Source organism: Sapajus apella, unplaced genomic scaffold (genome assembly GCF_009761245.1).
Source record: "Sapajus apella isolate SASKATOON/1434 unplaced genomic scaffold, GSC_monkey_1.0 scaffold179, whole genome shotgun sequence".
Taxonomy (NCBI): domain Eukaryota; kingdom Metazoa; phylum Chordata; class Mammalia; order Primates; family Cebidae; genus Sapajus; species Sapajus apella.
The window spans coordinates 639723-658408 of NW_022437119.1; the positions used below are offsets into that span (position 1 = coordinate 639723).

The window sequence follows — 18686 nt, forward strand, 5'->3', positions numbered from 1 at the left end:
ATGTCTTAGCATTTTCCCCTGTCTCCACTTCCCTCAGCTTTGGCCTGAAGCTATCCTTAAAGGTACCCTGTACAGCTCTTGCCCTGTACAGCTAGCTACAGAAATTCAATCCTTTCCATTCAATTAGGACACATCCAAGTGGCAGATAGCATGCAAAGTTATTATATGTATGAACCAGAACTTCTTTTTCCTTAGGGGCCAGGATGTTACACTAAGGTCTTAAGACTATTGTAATATCTTCACTTGAAAAAGATAGCCCTCTATTATTCCTATCTCAGATGATAAAAATTCAATTAAGAGAAATAAGAATGTGACATACATAATCTCACCTGACTCTAAAAAGCTAGTCTGGACAGATAGTTAAACAATTATCCTCTAAGATCATTTGATGAAATGAATTTCAATGACTAGTTAACCGTTGAAAACCAAAGTGAGCATCCCGTCTGTTCCCAGCCAAACGACCTAGAGCACAGGACTAGGCAAACCATATCTGTGGACATAGCAAGCTGTACATCACAGACAAATGAATTTGTTTGTTTTGTATATGAGAGAGAGAGCAAACACTCTTTATTGTCATGCTGGGGTGGGTAGGTAGGGAGAATAATGGTTTCACTGAAATCACAGGGAAAGGTTACCTTGGAGTTAAAGATCAGGAAGAGAACAAAAGGGTAAGAGCTGTGGTTCTGGGCTGGCATCGTCAATGAAAAGCATACATTCAGATGTGTATCTATATTTTGTAGATGCATCTGTGTGATTGATGTGTATATATGTGTGTGTCTGAAAGAGGGAAAACAGGTTCCCATTAGACTATGACAAACAAAAATGTTTGACAGATTATAACTCAAATGCCTTACTCAGAGTATGTGCCTTCCCATTTTCCCCATTATTCCTCAAAATGATGTCTTATAAGAACTTGTCCTTGGCCAAACAGACAGCTCTTCCCCCAAATTGCTAATATTTTGATAGCTATGACCCTGAGTGGCCAAACAGTCCAAAAGCAAGTAGTTTGTAAATATCTTTAATTACATTTTAGGCCTTTTCCTTGGCAAGGATATTTGGTCAGGAGTTGGCAAATATAATACTCTTCAGACTTAAAAGAACACAATCATATTTCTTAGCCCTCCACCAGAAAGTAGTAGAAGCTCCAAGAAGCAAGTCTTTGTCAAGACTCAGACTAGCTACATCATAATCTCTCTGCCCAGGGGCTATGGATGTCATTCAGCCTGGCCTGAATAGACCACTGAGCTGAGAGATGTCCAATTTCCCCCAATACACTGGCCAGAGGAGAAGCACCATAATATCACTGCATTAATAATTAAGTGGAATTAAGTAAATTCTTAATTCCAGTTGCTTAAACAGATATGTTCAGTTGTGACGATCATGATCAGTATATAACAGTGTTGGCCAAGTTTTCTTGATGCTGGAAATCAATTGGAGTTACAGTCAGACATATGGTCTTATGACCAGTGTACTTGCAGAGGGTTTTGCACTGAGACAGATAATGCATCTGTGCCCTGGCCCTCCCTCTAAACACCTGCCCAATAACCACTGCCACCCCATGGTGTCCAGACATACTCTCCCTCCTCATCCTTACCCAGCTACCATTGCCACCCTCCTTCCCCAGCAAGGACATGGGCATAGGTGTAGGGAGAGTTAAGGTTGGTCAGGTGCACATGCCCTATGCTACCTTGGAAGGGGGCTTGGCCGTGTAGCATCTCTGGCCCAAGAATATGCCACAGCACGTTTGGAGGGTGAATGACAGGGACATGCCCCTTGTCCACCTCCATTTCAGGCATGGAACACATCCTGGCATGGACGTTGCAATCTCTTGGGAATCACCTCTCCACCTTGATTACCACAGTAGGCCAGTGACAAGGAAAGATTGACACACTCTCCCCTGATGGGGCCCAGAATCCTGTGACTGCCAGGCAAGGGATCCTAGGGACATGGGAGTGTTAAATTGTAGGGTGCACTTCTTGGGCACCTTTGAGGATCTGCACTGCCCCAGCAAATATCCCCATGCTAGAGGGAGCAAAATAATAAATGGCAACTTTAAAAAATGTAACATGATGGGTTGCAAAAGAGACTACAGAACAAAGAAAAAAGTTTTGTATGTTAGTATCTTCAATGGCACTTTTCTTCCTAGCTTTTGAACAAGAAGCCCCACTTTTTTATTTCTCACTGAGCCCCACAAAGTATGTAGCCATCCCTGCCTCGAGTGAAGACTTCTAAAACATAAAAAGATACCCAAGCCTTGGATTCTCAAGCCTTGGAAATTCTGATTCAGTAGATATATAACAGATCTCAAACTTAATTGTGTAAAGAATATTCTGGATAGCTTTATTTTGGCCAGTCCCACCCACCAAATATTCTGATAAATTAAGCTTGGATTAACCCCCAGATCTGCATTTTAGAGGGACCTTCAGGTGATTCTACTGCAACTGGTCCACACACCATGCCTGGACCAAAATTGGGTGCTTAGGAGCACAAATTCTGGAGTCAGGCTGACTTGGGTTTGCTTCCTAGCTTTACAAACTGACCTCAGAGGAGTAAATGTTGATCTCTAAACTTTAGTTTGCAGATCTATAAATATATTAATATCATGTCATAAGGATATATTGTATTGAATGTCTATAAAACACAATGATTAGCCCAAAATGAACACTCAATAAATGTTCAAAAAAATTAGGAAAATTGTTAAGTCTGGGTTGTATGCACACTGGTGTTTATTATATGGTTTTTTCTATATTTTTACAACATTTCAGAATAAAAATCAAGAGCTAGAAAGAGAGGGAGATGGCCAGCTGTGGTGGCTCACAACTGTAATCTCAGCACTTTGGGAGGCTGAGGTAGGCGGATCACAAGGTCAAGATATCGAGATCATCCTGGCCAACACGTTGAAACCCCATCTTTACTAAAAATACAAAAATTAGCTAGGTGTGTTGGCATGCACCTGTAGTCCCAGCTACTAGGGAGGCTGAAGCAGGAGAATTGCTTGAACCCAGGAAACAGAGGTTGCAGTGAGCTGAGATCGCACCACTGCACTCCAGCTTGGAGACAGAGTGAGACTTCGTCTCAAAAAAAAAAAAAAAGATAGAGCTAGAGTATGAAAAAGGAAGTCAGAGGCCTTTAATGAGTCAGCCCTGTAGATCTCCAGGTAGGAGGCTAGTGCTTCAGTGTCCAGGACGTAGTAGGTATTCAGTAAGTTACATTCAGGACAAAAAAAAACATGCCCCAAGGACCATCTGATACCCACTTAAAGTAATTGACCACCCCCTTTTCCTTGTTTATGAATGGGTATATGCCTAAGACTGCATGCACTTTAATAAAAGGGCAATCAGCAATCGTTCAGAACTAGTAAGCGCCTGAAAAGGATTTACTAAATGTTTTGTGTGCCCTCTAGTGTTCACACTTCCCAGTTTTCTTCCTGTAAAGGTGAATCAAGGCCCCTGCTTACAACTGGAACTGAAATCCTCCAAGTTGATCTAGACGTTGAGATGGTGAAAATATTCATTGTCCACTGTAATTATGCAATGAACATCCAGTTGAAATAATGGACTGGCCTCTTATCTAATAATTCCCAGGCTCAATGCATCACTCCTTTGTCCACTTTGCCCAAAACTCAAGCACAGTTAAGTTGATATTTTATGACAAAGGCAGCTTACTATCCAACCAGAGGGGAGTAGAATAAGACAGAATGGAAAGAATGAATGAGCCCTGCTATTCCTCACTGCCTGGATGGCTATAAGCACAACCCTTTCGGAGTCCTTAGTTCTTCTTTCATAATATTCCAGTTTGGGAAGTTTTGAAACAAACTCCTAGAAAAATCAGCAGTTTTCCTTTTTCAAGTAACATGTAGCAAAAAAAAAAAAAAAAAAAAAAACATCATGTAGGTACAGGGAACACCATAATAACTATTAATCTCAAGGAGTCAAATCAGTGTGTTTCCTAATGTATCTGCTGTATCACCATGAAGCAAATTTTGCCATCAGAGAAGGTGACTCATGGGGAAAAAAAATCCAAGGGCCTTAAATCACCAAAAGAAGCCATTCCTCAGACTTGCCTCAGCTTAAGCTTCCCTGTCTCTCCTTGCGTGTTGCTTTCAATTCAGTTACATAAATGACTTTTTTGTTTATGCACCAGAAACACTAATTCATCTGCAAAGCTCACATTTCCAGCAATACTCCAATTCTGCCAGCACCTAGAAGCCAACATTTTACCTATTCCTATAACCAGCATACATATTTATTTTTTTCTAGATCAAATATATTGTGCAGTAAGAGTCTTAATTTTGCTTTCACAGGTTGTATTGAATGGCAAAGTTGATGCATTCTGTGGAGGCTCTATCGTTAATGAGAAATGGGTTGTAACTGCTGCCCACTGTATTGAAACTGGTGTTAAAATTACAGTTGTTGCAGGTAAGTAAACAGAAAGAATAATCTGCAGCATCACAAGCTCTTTAATATGATTGGTATACCATATTTTACTAAGGTCTAATAAAATTATTGCTGAATAAATTGGCTAAAGGCAGAAGGGTCATAATTTCAAAACCTAACTTGCACCATCCTCCAAGCCTCCATAGCTCTTTTGATGTACCCATATTATCATTCCCTTTAGTGAGGTACAGCTAGTTCTTGATGTGGCCATTTCCATGCCAGAAAGTCTTCCCAAAAATCAGTGTCATGTCACTGATCCTTTTGTCTCTGGTACCTGGCACAACTTGTAGCAGGTCTTGAGAAAACATTTGAATTGATGGCCAAATGAATTTGTGCTCAAAAAAGGGATCAGAATACTTGAAATTTGGCAGATCTAGGATAATTCATGACTAGTGGATTCATTATCAGCAATGAAAAGCCTATAACAACATGAGTGAACAGACCCATCTCTATGATAGTCCTGAATGAATTTTTGGTCAAAAAAAAAATGAATTGGCTCTCATTACATTTAACCAAAATGATCACAATATAAGCTTGAGATCTTTGACATTGCCAGTTAGGTCAGTGATGCCGAGTAGCCACTTAGAAAATCTGTGTATGTGAAATATTGTTTGTGACTTAAAATGAAATTTATTTTTAATAGGTAAACATAACATTGAGGAGACAGAACACACAGAGCAAAAGCGAAATGTGATTCGAATTATTCCTCACTACAACTACAATGCAACTATTAATAAGTACAGCCATGACATTGCCCTTCTGGAACTGGATAAACCCTTAGTGCTAAACAGCTATGTTACACCTATTTGCATTGCTGACAAGGAATACACGAACATCTTCCTCAAATTTGGAACTGGCTATGTGAGTGGCTGGGGAAGAGTCTTCCATAGAGGGAGATCAGCTTCAGTTCTTCAATACCTTAAAGTTCCACTAGTTGACCGGGCCACATGTCTTCGATCTACAAAGTTCACCATCTATAACAACATGTTCTGTGCTGGCTACCATGAGGGAGGTAGAGATTCATGTCAAGGAGATAGTGGGGGACCCCATATTACTGAAGTGGAAGGGACCAGTTTCTTAACTGGAATTATTAGCTGGGGTGAAGAGTGTGCAATGAAAGGCAAATATGGAATATACACCAAGGTATCCCGGTATGTCAATTGGATTAAGGAAAAAACAAAGCTCACTTAACGAAAAATGGATTTCCAAGGTTAATTCATTGGAATTGAAAATTAACAGGGCCTTTCACTAATCACTTTCCCATCTCTTGTTAGATTTGAATATATACATTCTATGTCTACTGCTTTTTCTCTTTACAGGGGAGAATTTCATGTTTTACCTGAGCAAATTGATTAGAAAATGGAATCACTAGAGGAATATAATGTGGTGGGAAATTGTAGCCATTTCTAAGGACCCAGTCCTTGACAAAATTGTGAAGTTAAATTCTACACTCTGTCCATCTATGGTTCTCCATCATGGCAACTAACTCACCTGATTTTCCCTCCTTAGCAGCATTCCATGTTCCCAATCTTCTTTGCTTCTCCAACCAAAACATCAATGTTTATTAGTTCTGTATGTACAGGATCTTTGGTCTACTCTATCACAAGGCCGGTACCACACTCATGAAGAAAGAACACAGAAGTAGCTGAGAGATTAAAACTCATCAAAAACACTACTACTTTTCCTCTACCCTATTCCTGAATCTTTTACCTTTTCCAAATCCCAATCCCCAAATCAGTTTTTCTCTTTCTCATTCCCTCTCTCCTTTTTACCCTCCACAGTCATTAAAGGAGTGTTGAATAGGGAGCATCATTCTGTTACACTGCTGTACACAGTTATACATGTCTATCAAACCCAGACTTGCTTTCATAGTGGAGAATTGCTTTTCAGAACATAGGGATGAAGTAAGCAGCCTGAAAAATTTGGGGGAAAACTTTCTTTTAGAGGGTTAAATTTATATATATATACACACACACACACACACATACACATATAATGGAAGTAATAAGCCATTCTAAGAGCTTGTATGGTTATGAAGGTCTGAGTAGGCATGACGCCATGAAGGCAAGATTGGCAGGTCATTGTAACTAACAAAGCTGACATTGACCCAGATATATTGTACCCTTTCTAAAAATAATGATAATAATGCTAACAGAAAGAAGAGAACAGTTTGTTTGCAATCTACAGCTAGTAGAGACTTTGAGGAAGAATTCAACAGTGTGTCTCCAGCAGTGTTCTGAGCCAAACAGGAAGTGGAAGTTGCCTAGACCAAAGGATATAAGCATCCTGTTTCCTTTACTAGCATACCCTTGAAGTGGAGGAGGGTGTAGCAGGCTCAAAGACATGAGTCATTTCAATCAGCCAACTAAGTTCTCCTTTTCTGGTTTTGTGTTCACCAAGGAATATTTTGATTATAGTTAATCCTTCTATCTTGAATTTTCTAGAGAGTTGCTGACCAACTGACGTATGTTTCCCTTTGTGAATTAATAAACTGATGTTCTGGTTCATACCTTGGCTTTTTGTGAATTTCATTGATGTGAATCTGTCACCCTGTATTTGATGATGCATGGGACTACTGACAAAATCACTTTGACCCCGCCAAGCGGCTGCCTTTTCCTGCCCCAACCTCACCCCCAGCCAGGCCTCACTCTTGCTGATTCCTTGAGTTCTTTTAGTCAATATGTTTTTAATTGTCTTTACATATATGTATAAATAAACATATTTTTAAATTTCTTGGCTGGGACCAGTGGCTCACACCTATAATCCCAGCACTCTGGGAGGCCAAGGTAGGCAGATCACCTGAGGTCAGGAGTTTGAGGCAAGCCTGCCCAACATGGTGAAACCCCATCTCTACTAAAAATATAAAAATTAGCTGGGCGTGGTAGTGTGCGCCTGTAATCCCAGCTACTGGGGAGACCGAGGCAGGAGAATCACTTGAGCCCAGGGAGCAGGGGGCAGTGGAGGTTGCAGTGAGCCAAGATCGCGCCAGTGCACTCCAGCCTGGGTGACAGAGAGACTCTGGATCAGTAAGAAAACACATACATACATACATTTTTTTGAGGCATTTCTTGTTAAATCACTCACGGAGAGGTATCCCAAACACCACATTCAACAAAACACTTTGAAAAATATTTTCAAATGCAATATAACACAGCAGGGATTTGATGCTCTGTTATCCAGCTTTCATATAAGGCAGTGTGAGCTGTAAGCAGTGTGATTACATGTCTGTAATCCCAGAGAGGACAGTGGTCTGAATCCACCTGACACAGAATTGGGTCTAACTGGCTGTGAGTATGGCCTTCAATAAATCACTCTGCATTTGGGAATTTTTATCCACTTGTATAATAAGAGAGTTTGACAGGATGCTCTCCAAAGACCCTTACAACTTTGTTAGTCTGTGATTTCATGTTTTTATTTTTATTCCTTTCTTCAACAAATATTCAAGGAGTAATTGCTGTGTTCCAAATACCAACAGTGTTCATTAAATTTTAATTCAGATTTATATATGTATGTACAGTTAAATAATGTATATAAATTGCTTTGTGAGTGCATACTACACTACTAGACAGTAGTTGCTCAATAATTGTTACCTGCATCTGAATCCATGTTTATCCCAGAGTAGCAATTAGCCTTGCATTGAGTATCATGAAAGAAGGCCATGCTTAAATAAGAATAATGCCTGGGGTTTAGGTTTTATGAACAAGTGAAAGGAAATTAGTTCTGCTTGTGTTGACCAAAGGAGGGGAAGAAAGAAGAGACACTATAACTGTCTGCCTCAGATTTAAGGAGGATGCTAATTCATTCATTAAACTTGTTGCTTCAAATTTGAATGACCAAAGGTCTGTAGCCTCAGCACTCTGAAATTGGTAAAAGTGAGACACTCTGGCTCTGTTTCCATAGAGACCATCCCTTACAAAGGCAGCAACAGCAAACTGGGATTGGTCTTCTCTGTGGCAGAGGAAGGAGCTTTTGGACCCATAAATCTCTAAGCCACAGTTCTTTTTTTCATGGGCTCAAAAAACTCTGAATTCATCATGAGCCACCTGTGGCATGTTGCCACCACTGAACATGTGGGGCCTTTAAGCTCACTAAGAGCCAATGTCTTCAGAGCCAGCCCTGGCTGGATTCTACCTAGGGAATTTGCAGTTGCCATATAAGAATCATTAGTACTTTCAAAATCACTGTAGCTACTTCGCCTAAATTGACTAAAACATGCAGCTGTAATATTGAAAGTGACAGATTAAAATAGAACTCTTGCTGAGTGAAGGAAAGTGTACTAATATAGTGCAGTCATTTTAACTTGCTGCTTAAATATGATTGTTTTCAGTTCTTTTGAATATTAGTTGTTTTATAGTGACAGGAACAAAGTACTGTCCAATTTTCTCTGACAAGGAAAAAAGAAAGGGTTTTCTTCCTTAATTACCTGAACCAAAACAGACCAATTTACAGAATTGCCTAATTATGATTGTTAAACAAGCTCTGAATGCTTACAGTCTAATCCAAGAATGTCAGAGCTGCAAGGGCCCTTAAAAACTGTGCAATCCACCCCACTCATTTAGCAGATGAGGAGATTGAAGCCAACATAAGGCCAGGCCCAGGATAACACAACGACAGCCAAGACTAGAGCTCAGGTCTCCCACCCTATACTCTGAAAGAATGCTTTCAACTGAAGTACATTAACTCTACTGCCTATATTTTTAAGGCAGCTGGGGCATTCTGCATTGGTAACAGTCCTCTCAACAACCCTGGGACTGAAAACTACCTGGAATTCTTACTATCAATTCTCTAATTTACCAAAAGGTGACAAAATCAAGGAGACCAATAGGTAGCTTGGAAGCAGAGTGAGAGTCAAATAACAAATTGGAGCTTCAACCTCTGGCTCATAGCAGGTACTCAGTAAGTACATGTAGAATGAACGTGTGGTGATGGTGTCTGGCGTTTAGCCCAGCTGTGAGCACTGGGCCTTCCAGATGTGACATTTGACTACTATAGCACATTCATCAGTATCAACTGGAACACAATCATTCCAGCAACAATTCAACTTTATTCATTGTAACTGTGCTGGGGAAGACATGTGCGGCACACGGAGACAGCAGGTTACTCCAGAAGCTATTGTTTGAGGGTTGAAGGCAGGCTTCAAAGGCCCATCGAAGCAGAGATTCTAACAATGCAGTGCACTTGTGGATGATTGGGAAACAGACTACAGCTGCTGAAAGGCCTGTCTGAGTAAAGCAATCAGGAATCAGAGCTCTTTTTGAATTTGAGGCTTATGCCATCTAAAAAAATCTCAGGGTTAAAGCCATAAAAATCAATGTGTTTTGTAAACTATGGGAAACTATTGAAAGAATCACAGCAGGCAAAGGACTGAGAGACTCCTGCTCTTTTCAATCAATCCAGACCCCAAAATCACTCTACTCATTTTTTCCTATAGTAGTTTTGAGGGAAATCTTTTTGATCCTGTCTTTGGGGCTATGGACTGCCTTGAGATTTCTGGGTTAATCTCGACTTCTAATATAGGCGAAGTTATCAAAAGAGAAGAAGAAGATCAGGCATATCTTTTCTTGCATATGTAGACAAAGAGGCAAAGACTTCTGGAAGAAGGCAGATACATTTTCTCCATGCCTTCACAGAATTATTTCAAACTCCTGGCCAGGTCATTCCACTCTAATAGGAGAGCTAGCCTTCTATTCTCTTGGTTAAGAGAAAGTTGGAAATAGAAACAAGGATATTGCAGGCCAGGCAAGGGGGCTCATGCCTGTAATCCCAATACTTTGGGAGGCCGAGGCGGGCAGATCACTTGAGGTCAGGAGTTCAAGATTAGCCTGACCAACATGGCAAAACCCCATCTTTACTAAAAATACAAAAACTACCCGGGCTTGGTGGTGCACACTTATAATCCCAGGGAGGCTGAGGCACAAGAATCACTTGACCCAGGAGGCAGAGATTGCAGTGAGCCAAGATCAAGATCATGCCACTGCATTCCCATCTGGGTGACAGAGAGAGAAAAAGAAGAAGGGAAGGGAAGGGGAGAGGAGGGTAGAGGACGAGAGGGGACAGGGATAGTAATGATTCCAAAGACTTTCATTCAAATAGTTGCTTTATTGTAATATTAAATATGAGATCCTAATTTATAAAAATTTACCACCATAGTAAATCTCCCTGATACCATCACTCTTAAACCTTTAGAAATGCTGCAGTATCTAGCTTCTCTAGATCAATAACCACAAAGAGGCTTCAGTGCTGACCTCATAAAGATAAAGAGTTCCCGTGATTTACACATTATGTACTCTCATGAATATCTATACATAAAAGCCTATTTTCCTCTTGGACTATATTACAAAAATAAGTATGCATTTTCATAAGATTCAAACCCAGCTCTAAAAGTAAGAAGCCAAATTAAGAATGTAGCAATGTATGAATGAAAAGGAAGGAAAAAAGCCATTACTAACCACAACTCTGTGCAAAACTCCCAGTCATCTAAGGTAGGAATAAGATATTTACCTTGAACACATAAGGGAATATGTCATAGGAATGGAGACAGGGAGGCTGAGGCAGGTGAATTGCTTGAGCTCGGAAGTTCAAGAGCAGCCTGGGCAATGTGGCAAAACCCCGTCTCAACAAAAAAAATACAACAATTAGCCGGGCATGGTGACTCATGCCTGTAGTCCCAGCTACTCAGGAGGCTGAGGTGGGAGGATGGCTTGAACCTGGGAGGTTGAGGCTGCAGAGAGCTGTGATTGCACCACTGCACTCCAGCCTGGGTGACAAAGTGAGACCTTGTCTCAAAAGAAAAGAAAGAAAAAGAAAGGAAGGGAGAAAGGAAGGAAGGAAGGGAGGGAGGGAGGGAGGGAGGAGGGGAGGAAAGTGGAAGGGAGGAAGAGAAAGAAAGAGAAACAGGCAAATACAAGAAAAAAAGGCCTCCTACATTCACTTTCTTCCTAGGATATAAGGAGGTATTATCATTAATTTCTAGGAAATGCAAAAAAGATTAGCCAAGGAAATTATGTATAGCCCTGGCCTTTTTATCTCCTATTTTGTGTTTGTCATCTCCACGAGCTCTATCTACCCCCCTTGTCTGTGCTTTCTATCCTCATTTAGGTAGCTATTTTGTTGTTGTATCTTATTTTTATACATTCAGCTCTTACCTTTCATTTTGATCTCTTTCTCCCTATAGCTATAACCCGATCAAATAATCTTGTAATAAAGTAATACCTGAACAAAACTTTTATTCTTGGTCACAGGGATTTTGTTTCTCTCAATATGTCTCCCACATTTTCGTTGTCCATGTTCTCTTCCATACACTCTGTCTCTAGGCCTAGATGAACATGCTTAAGATTAGAATCTCTGCTTCCTTAGTTTAGAAAATCTAGATTTGCATAACAGATATGCTAAAAGGATAGGTGCACATTACCTAATGGTGGAATTGTTATAATTCAGAAGTCTTAACACTCTCTAATAAGCTATTTTAATGAATACTTTCTATGTTCCTAGCGCTGTATCTATTTCCTAAGGTGAAATGAATGGTATGCTGGCACTGGCATATACTAACTCTCAAAAATCAATGTTAAAAGAAAAACTTTAGAAAAAATAAATTCAACTGGAGGTCATTATATTAAATGAAATAAATGAGGCACAGAAAGATAAACACATCACACGTTCTAACTTATGTGCGAGATCTAAAGATCAAAACAATTGAACTCATGGGCATAGAAACTAGAAGGATAGTTACCAGAGGCTGAGAAAGGTAATAGGGGATTGGAGGGTACGTGAGGATGGCTAATGAGTCCAAAAAAAGAAAAAATAGAAAGAATAAGACCTAGTGTTTGATATCACAACAGGGTGACTATAGTCAATAATAATTTAATTGTACATTTCTTATAACTAAGAGTATCTTTGGATTGTTCATAATGCAAAGCATCGATGCTTAAGATGATGAAGACTCCATCTTCTATAGTGTGATTATTATGCATTGAATGCTTGTACCAAAATATCTCATGTATTCCATAAATATATACACCTACTATGTACCCACAAAAATTTAATATAAAAAAGGAAAGAAAAAAATTTAACAGTTTATTTGAGAAAAGAATGATTCACGAATGGTATAGCAGTCAGAATCAGGAGAGGTTCAGAGAGCTTTGCTGTAGCAGCCTAAGCAGTGAGTTTTTATAGACAGAGAAGGAAAACAAAATATATTTGATTGGTTAGAGTGGAAAAGACCCTAGTTAGAGGTGAGCTGGCGATTTCTGATTGGTAAAGTCTGTAGTCTTAGTCTCCTTTTACTGTTTACATTGGGCTTCAGTTTGCTCATGTAGGAACTTAAAGGGCTAGGGCAGTCCAAATCGGGTGTCAGGTGGCTTCCCCATTTTGTGTGTGTGTGTGTGGGGTCTCACTCTGTTGCCTGGGCTTGAGTCCAGTGGCCCAATCTTGGCTCACTGCATCCTCTGCTGCCCAGGTTCAAGCGATTCTCTTGCCTCAGCCTCCTGAGTAGCTAGGATTACAGGCACCTGCCACCACACTCAGCTAATTTTGGTATTTTTAGTAGACACAGGGTTTCACCATGTTGGCCAGGCTGGTCTTGAACTCTTGACCTCAGGCGATCCACCCACCTCAGCCTCCCAAAGTGCTGGGATTACAGGCATGAGCCACCACACCTAGCCATTTTTTAACACCCATTTTGCATATCACTTCCCAACTCTCGGTTCTATGTCCTCATGTTGGTAGGTTGAAATCTGCCATGGTAGGAGTGTTTACACCATGGAAATTGACAAACATTACAAATAGGGTTTTGGTGTGTCTTTTAAAGAGATTCAGTTACTTACCATATTCCAACATACACCTGAACACAATATAATCGTCTAACAACTCGTCATTTTTGCAATTCTGCTACTTAATTATTGCTATGACTGAGCACTAAATTCACATTGTAAATTAAAATATAAAGGTTGTTTAAGGAAGCAAATGTTGGTGAAGTAGAAATGTTGAGAAAACCAGGCCTTTAAAGATGTTCACAGATGGTAACAGATACTTTATGTTGTAAAATAAAATGTAACATTTCTTAAGTGCAAATATTTCTCCTACAAGACATTCACACATTGCAATCCACCAAGGTTTATTTTATGATATTTTTCTGCTGTGCCAGTATGTTAGTTCATAGTAATTTGTAAGATACTTATAAAAACTGTGGAAAAGAGTTCTTGACTGCTATTTTGGGTAAGTATGTAAGAAAACTAAAAAAAAAAAAAAAAATCCCATAGGGATGTATGGAAGATAAATTGACGCAGTTTCACTACATTTCAATCAGGGGGCATGACATTTTATTCCACTTTTCCAGTACTGAACTAAAGTGAGCAGAATGTTATACAGTGTAAAATAATTTTGACATTTAAAAATATATCAAGAATAATGTCTTCAACTCCCAAGTACCAACACCTATCCATTCCTCATCTCTCTCTCTCTCCAGCATCAGAGGTAGCTATCATTTTTAACTTTGTGTTCATCATTATCCAGCATGTCCATATACTTTAACCCTAAACTAAAAATTAACTCAAGATGGATTAAAGATTTAAATGTAAGACCTAAAACCATAAAAACCCTAGAGGAAAACTAGGCAATACCATTCAGGACATAGGCATGGTCAAGGACTTCATGACTAAAACACCAAAAGCAATGGCAACAATAGCCAAAATAGATAAATGGGATCTCATTAAACTAAAGAGCTTCTGCACAGCAAAAGAAACTATCATTAGAATAAACAGGCATTCTACAGAATGGGGAAAATTTTTGCAATCTACCCATTTGACAAAGGGCTAACATGCAGAATCTACAAAGAACTTAAACAAATTTACAAGAAAAAAAGCAACCCCATCAAAAAGTGGGTGAAGGATATGAACAGACACTTCTGAAAAGGAGACATTTATGCAGCCAACAAACATATGAAAGAAAACTCACCATCACTGGTCATTAGAGAAATGCAAATCAATACCACAATGAGATACCATCTCAGGCCAGTTAGAATGGCAAGCATTAAAAAAATCAGGGGACAACAGATGCTGAGAGGATGCGAAGAAATAGGAATGCCTTTACACTGTTTTGGTGTGAGTTAAATTAGCTCAACCATTGCAGAAGGCAGTGTGGCAATTCCTCAAGGATCTAGAACAAGAAATACCATTTGACCCAAAAATCCCATTACTAGGTATATACCCAAAGGATTATAAATCATTCTATTATAAAGGCACATGCACATGTATGTTTATTGTGGCACCGTTCATAATAGCAAAGACTTGGAACCAACCCAAATGCCCATCAATGATAAAGTGGATAAAGAAAATGTGGCACATATACACCATGGAATACTACGCGGCCATAAAAAAAAAAAGGATGAGTTCATGCCCTTTGCAGGGACATGGATGAAGCTGGAAGCCATCATTCTCAGCAAACTAACACAAGAACAGAAAACCAAACACCACATGTTCTCACTTGTAAGTGGGTGTTGAACAATGAGAACACATGGACACAGGGAGGGGAACATCACACACTGGGGTCTGTCAGGAGGTAGGGGGCTAGGTGAGAGATAGCATTAGGAGAAAAACCTAATGTAGATGATGGAGTGATAGACACAGCAAACCACCACGGCACATGTATAACTATGTAACAAACCTGCACGCTCTCCATATGTACCCCAGAACTTAAACTATAATAAAATATATATATATATGTACATATATATATTTTTTGCTTTGCATTTTTACAAAATGTTATACAGATGCTATTGTATTGTTTCTGTCCTGCATTTTTTTCTTGGGGGATTCATTTACGATGATATGGGTAGCTCTATGTCATTTATTTTAGTTTCTATATCAATTTTATTGTATGATATTCAATAATCTAGTTATGTAACCTTCTGTTCATGGTAATTCATGTTGTCTCCAAATTTTTTACTCCTCTAAACATTGCTGCTATAAATATTCTAGCACATGTGTGAGTCTTTGTGTGGGGTATATCCTTAGAGGTAAAAAGGCTAAGCCATATTGCCTTCACTGCAACTGTACTTGGTATTAGCAAATAGCTCACCAAAGTGTTATCAGTGCATGCTTCCAATAGCAGCACATACAAATTCTTGCTTTGTGTCCTTCCCAACTCTTGATATTTTTAGAAATATGGGCAGATTTTTAAGCTCATAATATTCATACATAGAATGCCTACTTTTGTACTGAATCCAGGTAATTTGAAACTATTTGTAAATGTATGACTATAGCCCTATGTGCTCCTTGGGGGTCAGTAAAAATATTATTTTAGCCTCTAATATTAGATTCCAAAATGTCCATTATGATATTTCGCTTTCAAATCATTTTTATTATGGTGGTAAAGTTATGGCTCACTTAATTACTTAACATGTCATCAATTGGCTTCTCATAACTTCTCATGTAAAAGAGTGCATTCACTATCAAACTGTGCCATAAACTGTCAACTAAAATAACTCAGCCCAAGTCCTTCTCATGCTTTAAATTTTTCTGATTTTCTCTTCCCCTTTCCACTTCTGCTCCATTACAATTTTTTTTTATACTTATTTTTTCTTTTTTCGAGACAGGGTCTCACTCTCTGACACCCAGGCTGTAATGCAGTGGTGTGATCATAATTCACTGCAGCCTCTATCTCCTGGGTTCAAGCACACAGCCTCCTGAGTAGCTGAGACTATAGCCATATGCTATCAGACCTGGCTAATTAATTTTTTTAAAGAGCTGGAGTCTCAGTATGTTGCCAGGGCTGGTCTTGAGCTCCCGAGCTCAAGCAATCCTCCTGCCTTGATCTCTCAAAGTGATGGGATTACAGGTGTGAGCCACCACACCCAGCCATAATTTTTTCATTTGTTGTCCAGAAAGGCTGTGTTTGTCGCTTATTTTGGTAATAATCCAGTTAGTGAGTCTTACAAATTCTTAGGTGAAATTTATCTTTGAAATGGTTTACACTTTGTTTTGGGTGGGTTTAAGGAAAGTTTCAATTAGCTTTAGGAACTTAATCTTCACAAAGTTTAACTTCATTGGCTGTTCTCAATACACATTATAAGTCCTATTTGGTAGACAAATGCTGAAAATATCTCATCATTTAAAGCGCTTATTCGTACATGCAAAAATGAGGTGATCAATATTTAGTGGCAAGTAAGCCCTCACCAAATGCAAAGGACAATTTAATACTTATATATGTCATGAAATTTTTTAAAATGCATTTTTAAGTAAAAAGTATTTTTTAAATCTGGTTGTCACTTTTACTAATTGCCTTTTGAACAATATATAGAGTTTAGCTTTTGTCCGTAACACTGGCTTCTTCCCATTTTTTTCCCTTAAAACCCCTTGCAAACTGACTAATCAAAATTAATGTGGGGAAGTGTAAAGAAATGTAATAAAAATGACTTGTTTGGTATTTTGTTACCTGAGACTTGACTCGTTAAACACTGTAGAGTCTGCTGCTCTGCAGGAAGAAGGCTCCTCTCTTCTAATACATACTAAATAATAAGCATTTTCCTCACGAAAAGTCTGTTGAGTGAAACCAGATTGATTTCTGACTAAACCCAAAACAAAATCACTGACCGGACTCTCCAAGATGGCTGAGTAGACACAACTCCGGCTCACAACACCCAGCGAGAGAGACGCAGAAATCCAGAGATCTCCTAGCTCCAACCGAGGTACCAGGTGCATTTCAACAGGTCTGGTCTGACGGTGAGCAAAGCCCATGCAGGGCAGACCGAGGTGCGGAAGGGTGCTGCTTCACCCAGAAAGTGTATCTGACCGGCGAGTCGGAGGCTCCCCCTCTGGCACTCCAGTTCAGATACAGCGCTTCCCCCAAAGCCTCAGCAATACACAGAACAGAGGATCTTTGCCACTCAAGTGCCGGGAATTACAAGCGCAGATTTGAATAATAATCCAGGACAGTGTCCCGGATTGGTGCACAGACCTAAACAGACGCATAAGCCCAAAAGGCAGCCAGGAGGGCCTGCGGACAGAAGCTATCGTCCCCTTCCCCCACCCGGAGAGAGAGGGACCTGTAAGTGGGAGCAGCTGGGCAGGCCCCTACCCTGTGACCAGAGAGAGAGGAAGCTGAAAGAGGGAGGCTGTAGTGCCGCTGGGCGGGTCCCTACCCTCCCCCACAAACCCCAGAGGGCTGAAGCTCTGACTCTAGTGGGTTGCACAGCCAGTGCCACAGTCTGAGCTGAACCCTGAATGATCCAGCCCAGTGGAGGAAGGGCACAACCCACCGTTAGCGGGGTGGGACTGGGCTACAAGTTTTGTGTTTTTTTGTTTTTTTGAGGCGGAGTTTCACTCATGTTACCCAGGCTAGAGTGCAATGGCGCGATCTCGGCTCACCGCAACCTCCGCTTCCTGGGTTCAGGCAATTCTCCTGCCTCAGCCTCCTGAGTCGCTGGGATTACAGGCATGCGCCACCATGCCCAGCTAATTTTTTGTAGTTTTAGTAGAGACGGGGTTTCACCATGTTGACCAGGATGGTCTCGATCTCTTGACCTCGTGATCCACCCGCCTCGGCCTCCCAAAGTGCTGGGATTACAGGCTTGAGTCACCGCGCCCGGCCCTGGGCTACAAGTTTTAACAAAAAAACACAGGAAGCTTACATAGCAACAGGACTGCATTCTTGACCACCTAGCAGTGCTGCCAGTTCGGCGGAAGAGGCGGGCCTAAACCCTCAGTGTAAACAAAAAAGACACAGGAAGCTTCCCTAGTAACCTGAAGGAGTCCCTAGAAACCCAGTAGTGCCTCCACAGGCAGACAAGTGACCTCATCAAGCAGCTCCCTGACACCACAGCCAGGTAAATCCACAAAGATGGGGAAAAAAACAGCAAATAAAAGATGAAACCATCAAAGACCAGTACACTTCTTCTCCTTCAAGGGATCACAACTCAACAACATGGGATCACAACATTACCAAGAAGGAGTGCAACGAATTGATAGAAACAGGCTTCAGAGGGTGGATAATAACAAGCTTTTCTGAGCTAAAGAAACACATTCTAACTCAATGCAAAGAAACAAAAAACCTTGAAAAAAGGTTAGACGAAATGCTAACTAGAATAACCAGCTTAAAGAAGAACATAAACGACTTGATGAAGTTGAAAAACACAGCACAAGAACTACGTGAAGCAAACACAAGTTTTAATAGCCGAATCGATCAAGCAGAAGAAAGGATATCAGAGATTGAAGATCAACTCAATGAAATAAAAATAGAAGGCAAGACAAGAGAAAA

The 18686-nt window shown here is 40.1% G+C and overlaps 1 protein-coding gene across 1 annotated transcript in view; it reads left to right on the plus strand.

The window, feature by feature from the left end:
• Positions 1 to 6945, plus strand: part of F9 (coagulation factor IX) — a 30936-nt gene extending 23991 nt beyond the window's left edge. The window contains exons 7-8 of the mRNA XM_032268323.1: positions 4304 to 4418; positions 5080 to 6945. Of these exons, the coding sequence (XP_032124214.1) occupies positions 4304 to 4418; positions 5080 to 5627 (663 nt within the window). The 3' untranslated portion in view covers positions 5628 to 6945. The remainder of the gene's footprint in view (positions 1 to 4303; positions 4419 to 5079) is intronic.
• Positions 6946 to 18686: the final 11741 nt, after the last annotated feature.